Source organism: Plasmopara halstedii (genome assembly GCF_900000015.1).
Source record: "Plasmopara halstedii genome assembly, contig: Scaffold_2956, whole genome shotgun sequence".
In the NCBI taxonomy this organism is placed as follows: domain Eukaryota; phylum Oomycota; class Peronosporomycetes; order Peronosporales; family Peronosporaceae; genus Plasmopara; species Plasmopara halstedii.
In genome coordinates, this window is record NW_020189861.1 from 1,106,660 (window position 1) to 1,119,299 (window position 12,640).

The 12,640-nt window shown below is 42.1% G+C and overlaps 4 protein-coding genes across 4 annotated transcripts; 2 read left to right on the forward strand and 2 right to left on the reverse strand.

Moving 5' to 3' along the window:
• Positions 1-201: 201 nt before the first annotated feature.
• PHALS_06347 (uncharacterized protein) lies at positions 202-733 on the reverse strand (the record flags this gene model as incomplete). The annotated part of the gene is made up of 2 exons (XM_024719617.1): positions 202-570; positions 614-733. The coding sequence occupies 2 exons, from the start codon at positions 731-733 to the stop codon at positions 202-204; spliced, it is 489 nt and encodes a 162-aa protein (XP_024584898.1).
• A 994-nt stretch (positions 734-1,727) lies between these two features.
• On the forward strand, positions 1,728-2,048 carry PHALS_06348 (uncharacterized protein; the record flags this gene model as incomplete). The annotated part of the gene is made up of 1 exon (XM_024719618.1): positions 1,728-2,048. The coding sequence occupies one exon, from the start codon at positions 1,728-1,730 to the stop codon at positions 2,046-2,048; it is 321 nt and encodes a 106-aa protein (XP_024584899.1).
• Positions 2,049-4,764: 2,716 nt separating this feature from the next.
• On the forward strand, positions 4,765-5,000 carry PHALS_06349 (uncharacterized protein; the record flags this gene model as incomplete). The annotated part of the gene is made up of 2 exons (XM_024719619.1): positions 4,765-4,853; positions 4,919-5,000. 2 exons carry the CDS (start codon positions 4,765-4,767, stop codon positions 4,998-5,000), a joined length of 171 nt encoding a protein of 56 aa, XP_024584900.1.
• A 4,794-nt stretch (positions 5,001-9,794) lies between these two features.
• PHALS_06350 (uncharacterized protein) lies at positions 9,795-10,055 on the reverse strand (the record flags this gene model as incomplete). Its single annotated transcript, XM_024719620.1, has 2 exons — positions 9,795-9,923; positions 9,990-10,055. 2 exons carry the CDS (start codon positions 10,053-10,055, stop codon positions 9,795-9,797), a joined length of 195 nt encoding a protein of 64 aa, XP_024584901.1.
• Positions 10,056-12,640: the final 2,585 nt, after the last annotated feature.

Below are 12,640 nucleotides of genomic sequence, written 5' to 3' on the forward strand. Positions count from 1 at the left end.
ACTTTAGAACAAAGTCTATGACAGGATTTCTAAGTCAACGTCCTGTATCGATTTCAAATGGGGTTATCCCGGTTGACGCTTGTACAAGTTCTTGATGGGCGTATTCTATCGTCGCAAGATGATCTGCTTTGTACGCCAATCAATTGTGGGGTTGAATTGGTGGAACCATGCTTTTCCCAATATCACGTCGAGCTTTTTCGTTCACAAATCCCATTCGGTTAATACTTGATCTGCAAACTTCCATCCTTCAAACGTAACTACTGTTTGTACTTCGTTTACTACTCGGCGCGGCGTGGATCGACCGTCAATACCCTCAATAAATACTTCTTTCTTTCCAATTACATTGGCAGTTAATTTTGGACGGTACAGATCATTTGTAGCTCCACTAACGATCAAAATGCGGACAGATTTGTCGTTGATCTTCTCATTAACCGTCATCAGTTGATTACTTGGTGACTTCTTTTTAACAAACATGATTTCTTGAGCGGCAAACATTACCACTTCTTCCGAGTCTTCATTGCCATTATCTTGAACAATTTTCGTGTTAATTGGCGGATGTTGGTGTTTCGACTTTGATGTGTTCGATAACGTTGATTTCGATTATCTTGGCGACTTCCATGATGTTGATTTCCTTAATGTCGTCTTCTTTGGGGACATTGGGCCATGTGGTGTCCTGGTTGTCCACACTGGTAACGATTAGAAGTGTTACGGCGTCTTCTACGCATCTGTGCATTGTCTGCTTCCATATCAACGTCTTCATCTGGCGAACTTTGCCTTGGCGGCAATGGCGCTGGCGGCGGCGGTGGTGGTGTATACGCCCGTTCTTCAGGTACGAATCTTTGCTCTTGGCGATGTCGATTACGTGCTGGCATCGCTAACGTCTTACTATGAATTCTCTCAAATTCCAAAGCAACTTGTATCGCTTCGGTAACCGTTTGGCATCGTCGGTATTGATTTTTTTCTCTCGTTTGTATACGCAAACCGCAGTTGAAAAATGTAACTTTATCGCGGTGCGTCATCTCGACTACTTGCGTGCAAATTTGGCGGAACTTCCCGATGTAATCCATCAAATCCTTGCAATTGGACTGCTTTAATGCGAACAATTTATCTCTTAAGCGCTCTTGAAGGTCCGCAGGCTCAAATTCACTGCGCGGGACTTCCTCAAACTCGGTCAGTGATTTACACTCCCAACTGGCTCTAACTCGGTCTTGATATCATGCAGCCGCGTGTTCACGCAAGTTGGCTACCACCATGGCGATGCACCTTTGATGTGCCGCCTCATTTCCATAGGGATTAATGTTCTTTGCTTGGGAAAACATGTTGACTTGATGAATGTATAATGAAATACTCTCGTCTAATCGTCCAAAGTACTTGAGCATTGTTAAACCCTCCACTCGAACTTCTTCTATTCTTGTTAGAACTTACGCGTTCCATCTCTTTTGCGCCTTCATAAAGGCTTCCATCGTTAATTGTTGTTGCTCTATGGCATGAGCTAAGGTATTGAATGCTTGTTCCATAGATTGCTCCATTAAATTGATTATAGCAACAACAACAAATGTGTTTAGCTTTAAACGTTTTTTTTCTACTGTTCTTGGGTCGTTAATTTCTTCTTCTTGCGCTTAGATTATTTGTCTTGGCGCGTGGTCTTATACAACTGTAAACCGTGGTCCCAACTAGCTCCGGGTAACTCTTCAATTTGTTCCACTCGGTGTAATAAATGCTCCGAAATGTGGTGGATCACGCAACGTGCGTCGGCGTTCTTGGCGTCAGGGATCTTGTTCAGGATGAGCTTGATTATCCGGTGTTGCTTTTCCACCGTGAGCGCCAAGTCTTTTCGTAATTTGTTTGCAGCGTCGCAGTCGGCGGTGTTCTCGAATAACAAGTCGAACGTTCTTTTGAAAACAGACTTCGAGTTCGCGCGTCTTTCGCTTTCCCATGCACCAACGCAACGACTCTGTGAAGTTCTAAATCGGTATGAGATCAAGGGCTTTGCTCTGCCTATTGGAACGCTATCCTTCGTAGTTTCGAACAGCGGGACAAGCCAATGATTTGACGTTAAACTCAACTTCTGCTAGATGGAGCTTCTGATGTGATGGTTTGCAAAAGCCCAACCCACACAACTCTTACAACAACACTCGGATAGTGCGTGTATAAGGGACAAAAACCCAGTAGGAATCCAAGCAGCGACCAACAAGTGCTACCAAATGTAAGGACTATAGGCAAGCGTAACCTATGCTCTACGTTGCTCTGAGGAAGCAAATACGATAATGAATTATAAAAGCTTGCTCCGAGGAAGCAAATACGATAATGGATAATAAAAGCTTGCTCTGAGGAAGCAAATACGATAATGAATTATAAAAGCTTAAACAAATAAAACTGATTATCAATCCTATGAATATGTAACCACTTGTGAGTGTTGATCTTGTCGTATTTCGTGTCGTATTTCGTATTTCGTATGTCGTATGTCGTATTTCGTATGTCGTATGTCGTATTTCGTATTTCGTATGTATTGTCGCTCGTCTTGTATCTTCATATCATATGCAGTTATGCAAGACGTTAATAAACGCTAAGTAACGTTATATAACACTTGGTGTTATATGATCGTTACACATTTACTGCTCATACAAATCAGCAAAACCTTATCATCGCTGTGCGTACTCAACGCGAGATGGTCTAGGAGTAGCTGGTCATACCATCGCGTGGGCCAGCGATGTTCAGCTGTCTGGTGAAACAGCGGTTCGGATCACAACTTGGCTATGCATAGACCTTTAACAAGAGAATAATTTAAAAGGTGACAACACTTGAAAATCTGACAAGAACGTTTCACTTTAAAAAAAATCAAATGTAGACTACTTCGAGTATACTTATGTATATATATGTATAGATCTTGCATTAAATAAACTATTTATGAGATGAAATCGCCTCACCAACCAGGCTATTACATTGAAGGGACGTCATGTAAGAGGAAAGCATGCTGTAGAGCCCTACATCACAGAGCAAATTAGTCAAAGCTCCTTAACTTTCACCGGTGGAATTTGAGCTCACGATCAATTGATTGACAGCCTATCGACGTACTGCCAGATTGTGGGTGATTACGACAAATCTGTGATGAAGCTTGATCATTATTGCTGTCTGGCGAATTGTTTTTATGTTACAGATTATATTCTAGCTTCACTTCCACAATATATAACGATATTTTCATTTGTCACCTTGTCGGTATGCGCACTTGATGTATTCTTACACTGTTGTTGATAGCAAAAATATGTATACATGTGTACATATACATAAGTAAACCCGAAGTAGTATCCTCTTCATATTTTTTAGAGGTGTCATGTTCATGTCAAATTTCAGTGTGAACCTTTTTGATATATTCACCATAATTGTACAGATAGTGGGGTTAAGCAGCTTCACTAAGCACTTTTTATACAATGCTTAGTTGAAGCGCTTAAATCAGCTTTTTGTCAATATTGACGAGTGTGTCGTTGATGCATACAGAATTGCTTTCTGTATTGCTTCACTTAGTAAAATGCCATGCGGGCAAATCACAAACATAAAGAAAGATCATTGTAGATTAACCAGTGCCTTTGTCCACGAAGTCGACTACTTGCACAGGTATAGTCCAGCCATTTCAATATGACACGACCCCTAACCAACCGATACCACATGTTGTCAACGTGCGGCAAAAAGGCTGCCTTTTGGACTGAGAAAAGTCGAATGCGTTTTTCTATTCTAAACTTCCTTTATTTGGATCAAAAATATTTGTCGTCTTTGACTGTCAGCCATTGCAATAGGCTGCACTTTGTTAAGCATATGGCAATCGGCATGAGCGCAAGGTTCGTTTCGTGCAAGTGCTGCGGAGGATACCCGCAATAACGCATCTCATGCGCTCCGTTAGACTATCTAGTTACGGTGGTCACATCATCTGGTGCCGAATGATGTTTGCTAAAACTTCGTTGTGGAGTTCGGTTGTCTTCCTGATACAGGAAAGCCATATGTGGCGAAAAACAATGTCAAGGAATACTCTCACCGGGCACGGTGTCACTGACAACATTTCAATAAGGCATCTTGCTTAGACACTTCACTACGATCCCAACATAGGGAGATTACCAGATGCGTAATCACTAAAATGTATGCTTATGGAAAGGTTGCATTTTGCCGCAATCAGTAAATTCGCCATATGCGCCAGTGTCTGTGGTACCGGTTGACACAATTCACGCGTGCGCATATATGCTATAACCTACTGATTCATCTACACCCTAGCAATTTCTGGGTGGTACGTCTCTTCTTTACCATCTTGGTCATCCAAAAGGGTATCTGCCCGTAGATTATTTTTATTTGACATCCACTTTTTAAAGTTTTGCCTCAAATTGATTCAGTGCAAAGACACACCAAGTGTTTAGTTGATAAATAGCGTTGCAAAAGTGTAACCACATTCTTTGACAGAACGGCATTAGAAACCAAAGGTTTCCACCTCCCTAAACCATTTTTTGCAATACTAAACACGTGGTGTGTGACGCTAAGCTGCATATATTGTTTCATCAATGCGCGACGTTGCAATTATGACATGCAACAGCTTAAATTCGTGCGACACGATATATCAACCGCCATTGAGTTGGGCCGACACGGCCTCTACCATGATTTCTGGCGAAATGAAGCGGCATCTTGCCATTCCATGTGAGATACGTTCTTCCAACTGAAGTGTATTGTATACAATAATTATGTACAAATATCTTTCCAACAGAGGGTAATTTTTGCTTGGTCTAAATGGCGGCGGAGTGGTCAGCCTTTGGTGCAAGTCGCTGTATGATAGCGTGGGCAGATCTGCATGTCTATCACGATGAGATCAGTAACAAGTTTGACATCTCGTTTGAAAGTTTAAGGCAAGATTTGCCATGACGTCCTCGATTTGTGTTGCCAGGATTGAATATCAAGTTGATCGGTCAATCCTTGCCTATCTAAGAAGTGTATCACGGCTTAGTTTGCAAAGTGTGTTAACTTAAACGCTTTTAAATTTCTAAGCCGAAGATGACTGAAGTATCACTCACATTATTTATACTGTGATGGTTGTTAGTATAAGAAATCGTTCAAACCAAAATTATTGATGAATTTTAAACCAAACTCGAAATTTATACTGTTAATTGTTTATATAATAATAATACACACTGATGGTTGTTAGTATATCAAATCGTACTTAGAAAATCAATAATAAAACTCGAGCCAAACTCGTTATTATACTATGAAGCGTTTCTATAATAATATACACTATTCACAATGTGATGGTTGTTTGTATAAGAATTTGTTCTAAGCAAAATCATCAATAAATTTCGAGCCAAACTCGATATTTATAGTGTTGAGTGTTTAAGTTTCATATACTATAATATCTGATATTTGACGGAGCTTTGACGTCTTTGTCGGTAGATAATCGTGCATATGACGTTTGATGAGTCCATTGCCTTCAATGGCAGCGAGGATGGGCCATCATCGTCGCTGAACTGCTTTTCTCTGGGTGATGAAATGTTTATGTCGTTGTACGCAGCGGGCATGTTCGTATTGATTGCAAATTGCTTAGAGCCAAGCAAGCATTCATCAAACTTGATAAGGCCATACTTTCTTGCAAATAGCACCTTAACGTGACTAAATTATTCGTCCATACCTATTTGACCTGACGAGACTCGATCGCAATCACGCGGTCAAGCATATCCACAGTTATTTGGAGAAAGGTACATCCTCTTGCAAAGACTACAACGTCACAGACGATATGAAGTGGCCAATGCCAGAATCGGGTCACATGAGCGGATTCTTCCACAACCTAGATAAACTGCTTCTTCTGCCGCACCTTGACACCATTTGACATCCGCTTTAAGAAGATCGGCGAGAGTTGTGTCATCTCAATATCGCTTGAACTGGTCTTGTGCACATAGTTGATTAGATCGAACCACTGCCTGAAGTCCTTTCAAGCAGAGGCAACGCTATTTCTACAGTGTTCTTCACGTTGCCAGATCTACTACAAGGACATGCTTCTTAATGAGGCAACATAAAAAATTATAATTCACCGGCGTCAGCGGTTTACTTACAAATGTAACGTGGGGCTTCTTTCCTTCTTCGTGAATTTCCTGGAAATATCGTCGATGATATCGCATAAGTTCTATGGTGAGGGTCATCGCCGTAAGAGGCAAAATCAGGTTTCAGGAATAATGTCGGTTTTATGACGCTTTCCCCACCCAGGCGTATCATGCGCTGTGTCTCTCTTGGAATAACTCGAAAATATCACCAGAAACGAATGAGGAATACAAAGGCTCCCTGAGGACATTTGTGCAACTTGGCGTACTCTGTGCACGAATGATGTTAGCTAATTGACAGATTAATCAGTGACAGGTGATGAGCTCAGAACGTCATCTGGTATCAATCGTGCCATTTTGGCGATTCTTTCGTCTTTTTATGTTCTGCACATACCTCCAAGATATATTTCCCACAATCCCAATAAGAGCATTTGCTAGATGTAGTAAGAAAGCATAATAGCCCCTCAGGCTACCTTGGTAACTCTAGCTAAGAATGCATAATATTTCTTGTCACTTTTCAGGAAAAAATATCGCTCGTATGTAGAGCACGTCACAGATGGTGCGGCTCAGCAGTGCCTTCGTGTTCTATATTAAATTGTGCTCTTTCAAAACAAAAATTGATCACTCAAGGCATTTTTCATCGTGACAAGTATGGATATTTGTCCTTCAGTTCATGACTCACGGTCGCTCTTCCACTAGCTCTTAAACAAGAGACGTCAGGTTTTAGCTGTTCACTAACGTATCATCGTTATGTCTTTTAGCAACGCAACATACAAGGAATGCTTTCTGTCATAAAGTAGCAAACTCAGGAGTCCGCGGTACACATAAGCTTTTGTTTAAATCACCCGGATACTGCGATTTACCGCCGCTTCTGCCTTATGAGCTTTTTCTTTAGGCACTAAACAAAACTGTAGATTTTGAACAATCACATTCCCGCACGCCGACTATCGCATCTTAAGCTTACGAAAAGAAACTTCCACCTTCTTGTGGATGGCTTCATGAATTGTATCGAAAGTGAAAGCTTGGCATATACTCATTTGTTCCCTGAATCTCGGCGTTCCTGCCACGTCATCTCTATGATGAGACCATATCTTCAATCCAGGTCCAAGGCGGTTTTACGTTACAAATTGCTACAGTACTCAGACTACACGTTTTGCTTCATCATTGACTTTGATTTTCTGTTTGGGTTCCCGTCGCAAGCCGCACGAAATACTGTAGTTAGATTATTTTACTGCCTCTGCGTTAGAACTCCACATTCTGCTTCGATCGATTTGTTGAACATATCTGCGGAAAAGACGACATATTTATTTCTTAGCTGAAAGCAGGAGCACTCGAGGTAGATGTTATGTGCGGCCGTAAAAAAAAATAGTACCGCAAAGCTGCTCGGCAGCTAAGCGCTCTCTCGTCCTCTTTAGCAATGCTATCCTTCGTCACAGGCTCTCGCACATAACTTCTATTTTCAATATCGCATTTGACCATCGTGCACGTTGTGCTCTGATGAAATACCTACAGCCAAACTTGAGGACACTATCCGCATAATTTATTTTGCTTAAGCGATAAACATCAATCATGATCTTACAGAAACTGTTTGGTTGGGTGATACAAAACTAGCTTTTTTGTCGCTTGTATACGCTTATATTGCTTCGTCCTTAGAATATAGCACATAAGTGCCCGATTTCCATTTGCGTTATTCTAGTATGACAACAGCTACAGCGATGCGTTGTTGGTCCGTCTTGAACAGAAAAAAATACATGATCATTTCAACCCTCATTTTCTCGATAAGATTGCTATTCTTGGGCTTGTAGGTAAGACCCTTCGCAAAATCGTCTTCACCGTGGTAGTCATTCTTGCTTGCACGGAGACGTGATTACGATGCTCCGTGCACGTCTCAACAGTACATTTCCATAACAAATTACCGCCTTATATGATCGATAAGTACTATCAGACATGATGGTACCGATAGCGTTTTTCCTGAATACGAGCTTTCTAGTCGCGTTGTCCCATGAGCAAACACGTGAAGATATCATGTTTCTTCCTCACGAAATTCGAAGTGTTGTACAGATCGGTTGTACAATTGACGAGAAATTCTACCAGATGTATCGGTGTTGCTGCGCACTTCGCACGGAAGGAGCTTTGACACATTTAGTACGAGTACACTAACGTGGATTTGAGCACTTTATCATGGGCAAATCCAAGAGCCCATCAAGTAAGTAATATTGATAACACTCTTATATTTAGAATGACATAAATTTATAGCGAGGGAAATATCAACTGATTCTAGGTATTCTTGACAACCTGCAATACAAAAAATTTATGTACCGCATTACATGAGGCAGGAAACGAACGTGTTCTACCAACTTCTCTTCTACAGAGTTTCATTGCTTTCATTCGTACCAATACTTGATAATATGGAGCTTCGCTCTGAGCCCGGGATGTTGTATTCAAAGTATCTCCTTACAGTATCCCTGTAACACGTTTATCATGTGTTTCGAGGCATTGCGCAACAGTTATGCTTTACAAGCACCCACTAAGCCTTGAGGTCTTTATTTTATACTTGTATCCTACAGCCTTTGTTACTTCGAGCATTATTCACATTGGGACACCCCTTTCAAACTCGTTATCTTTAACGAGCCACTGAGATTGGGTTGGCTCTTAATGCCAACTAACTACGGACCGTGCTCAGTAAAGCGACCGAAGTGCATATCGATGGGAATAACACAGTGATCATCAACATCCCAGCCCGGCATCGCCAAGGTTCTGACTTTCTTTGCGAGCGGTACAACGATTCTTGCGTCTACAAATAGGCAATTAGAGCTTACTGAGCCAACTTCTGCTTACTAGTGACTAGAACGACGTCGTCGTAACCTCCACGGTGATGTGCTAGCGTGGAAGCTCACAATATAAATGAAACTATAGGGCTTCTACATGTTGATGATTCCGAACAGTCAGATCCAAGCTGAGCAGTCCATAAGTTTGACTCATCAAGAAGCATGTAAGCTTAGATCTCGGAAGGCATGATGTTGGTAAGGAGAACTCCCAGATTCTTTTCTGCCGCAGGGTGACTAAACGATATTCTTGACATCGGGCAGAGATGAAACAGAACGTAGAGACAAACAAAATTGTCATTGGCCCTCGCTACGTCGCGAAATAGCCCCCATGGCCGATGTATACAGCTTGTGTTGAATAAATGAAGCGAATTGTGCGCTTCATAGTCACCGAACAGACGCTTTCTTACCTCAGACGTGACTATTCTGCGAAACAATTAATAATGTTTCGGGTGCACTATTCTACATTCGCGAACAAGGTGAAAAAAGGCACGATCTATTGACTCACGGTACTGCAAGCCAGCTTTAGTAAAGCCGACATCAATATTAAGCTTCGATTGATGGTCGACTTTGTAATATACAAAGTTCGACATAACGCCATGATAGACATTCACCACTTCAAGCTTTCGCATTCGACAGCTCTGCTGGTACACTTGAGCCTGCTGCCACAGCCACAGGCTAAGTCGCAATATGAAGCAAGGCGGACCTTACTTAAAGTAAATTCCGTTTCGTTCGGCGAACCAGGTTATCCTGAGAAAGAGAAGACAGAGGGTGCGCTACGTTCCAAGCGGCAAAATTGCAAGGGCAATCTTACCAAAGTGGGATCCCAGAAAGCTCTAAGACTGAATATATCCCGTCTACTTCGTCAGAGCCGACCACAGTTTGGTGAGTCCACCGGGTCACTATCTGCTTATGCATTCCCAACTTTGAAGCCGGGCCGGGGCACGTCTTTCCACGCTCGACTCTTCGATTGCCCTGACACATCGGAGGCATAAGCGTGCGAAATGTTCAAATAAAGTTTATTTTTCACATGCACTGTCTAGGCTTAGCAATTGTATCGAATGCTTGAGACATTCCAAGGCATAAAATCGACTTGACAGAGTACAGGTAATGATCGCCCCGCTGATTCGTCTACAATAGAACGCTTTCCATTTGGATACTTTTGTTGCATTCTCTTTCAGTCTTAGCTCAGACATTTCTGACGACAACTATTAGCGGTCTGAGTAGTAAGGGCGTACCTTACGCAAACAGGCTGCAAACAGATAGATTTACAGCGGGAAATAAAGTTCACCACAATAAATGTATGTTTATTTACTTCTGTCTTTGGTGTTTGCATGATCGCCAAGAACTTCCTGTCTCTTATACATCATGCCACGCTCTCACCTCATAACGCTCAATTATGATAAAATTACTGATTTGGCATCAAGATGAAGCCGGACAGTCGTATCCTTCACCACCGAGACCGGGGCCACTACCGAAGAATTAATCGCTGATGCTGTTTTGTGCTAAGCTACGACGCGCCTTGAACGGCTGTGTCACACACACCAAATGCTTTAACAGCCCGCATGCGTTCGAAAGCTCCTGAGTGCACATCGAAAAGAAAAGGTATTAAGTACAATGCAGCTGAACATGCTGTTCTGTAGCACACCTTCTTCAACAATTGTTGTTTGTTTCTGAACGATGGTCGCACTATTGAATGGTCCATTTTTTGCTGCTTGCTGTTGGCAATTCTGGCTTACACAAATGACGCCAAGTTGTGCCTTTGTCAACACTCTGAGTTTTGCGCCACACGAATTGCCTATTACGTCACACTGGTGTCTTGGTTTAAGCCATTGTTGGGTGACAAACTATTTGCTTTTGGAATAGTCAACTTTATGACGCACTCCTGGATCCGAGGGCAACATTGATGTCTGTCGTGACCACGTATCGATATTTCTTAACTAACGGGTTAAAGTGACCTGTTCGATCCTAAAGGATTTTGTTCAACTTATCGCGCTAAGGCAATGAGACTATTTCCGATGGCAAACTCAATAAAGTCAGATGATAGGCTCGGTTCGTTCCATTAAATCGTAGTAATTTTGTCTTGCGTGCACACAATTCCTATAGATGACTCTTCATCCTGAATAAGAGTTTCTGTAAAATTTAGTGAGATAAGAATTAGCCCCTAAGACTACCTAGTGAACAACAATATTGTTTGCGTAACCGATTTTGACACAATCCTGTGGGACTTAAACTGCTCCGCGCAGTGGGCGCGATACATACCATCGTTGGCTCAGTAGTACTATTATACCAAGACAGTAGAGCTCCCGTCCGGTTCCTCTAGATCTGAGATTTCATCCTGCGACTTACAGTTGACCATAATCACCTGCTCTCGTTCAGCTGATGAAGGGCAACATCAGCTCTGACTCGTCTCCGTAAAATTGCATGCTAAAGATCACATCACAAGGTTGCTCAAATATGTTCAACCAGAATCCACCTATGGGGACGGCGACAAACTACCGCTAAATCTTGTCTATGGTAAAGATACACTATAACTCTGCAGTATAAGATTGCTATACTCAATTTTTTGGGACCGTTTTCAGTTGCCGCTTCTGGCTACTGAGCGTAGCTCAAGCCGCCTAGCAATGCACCGCAAATGAATTTGAGCAACGCTTGTCATGCACAGTTGCTATCGCAACATCATGCTCATGCCAAACGTTTTTTTGCTCCCTAACAGGGGTTGATTGATCACTCGCCGTGACAAAAGTTTGTGGAATCCTATTTCTTACAGCTCACACCGTATATCGTTCCAGTCGTACCATATCTATGATGTAATCGTTTCCCGGGTTGATTTCTAGGACACGACATGGTAGGTGCCACAGAAGCCCTCAATTGTTATAATAAAGCAAGAAAAATTGTGGCAGTGCTCGTTGTGAGACGCATGGATATTGTATCCGTGTTCAAATTCTTATAAGCTTTTACTGTTTTCAACAATCTTGCATCGTACACAATTACTCGACACTTTCGAGTCCATCAAGACTTTCCACAGTCTTGCAGAGAGCGGAATGTCGAATTTTATTATTTGAGCTGTGAATCGTATATTTTTAAACAGTCCTTTTTGTTCGGCTAGGCACCCTAGACCTTGGCCTTCAAGATTAACAAAAATTTCGATTGTCTCCCAGTAGACCACTCTGCGTATTTTAAATCTTGACGTTCCCCACGAAGAGTCTATCAACACTGTGTAGCTTCAGGACTCTTCACAATCCTCGACTAGGCGAGATAAACATAAGCAGAGCAACTTGTGTTTGATGTTGCCGCAGATGCAGCATCTGCAAATACTAAGAAGCTGCGCGGTAGCTAAGTGGGTACGATCTATTGGATAGCTTTTATGAGGTTTTTAACAACTGGAGCGCACGTAGACCCCCCACCTGTTACACCTGAAAGAGCCCCTGATTACCGAAACTGTTTTGCCATTTAATATGACGCGCTCCGCCTTTGAAAAACGTACATTATCGTCCAGCAACTTTCCAAAAAGACGGTAAGTATGATAGCTTCGAGAGAGGATCGTTTGCAATCACGAGAAAAATAGCTTTCGTTTTATGACACAGTGCATCAGGTCTCGCCCCTAGAAACGGGAAGACAATTTTCTTTTGATTTCAAATTTTTTGTGGTATGGCACACCTGCGACATTACTTCCCACTTCCCTTGCTAACATTCTGCTCGTGTGGCCTCCTTCTTGGGGTATAATAATTTTCTTACTATTGAAAAGCATATAGG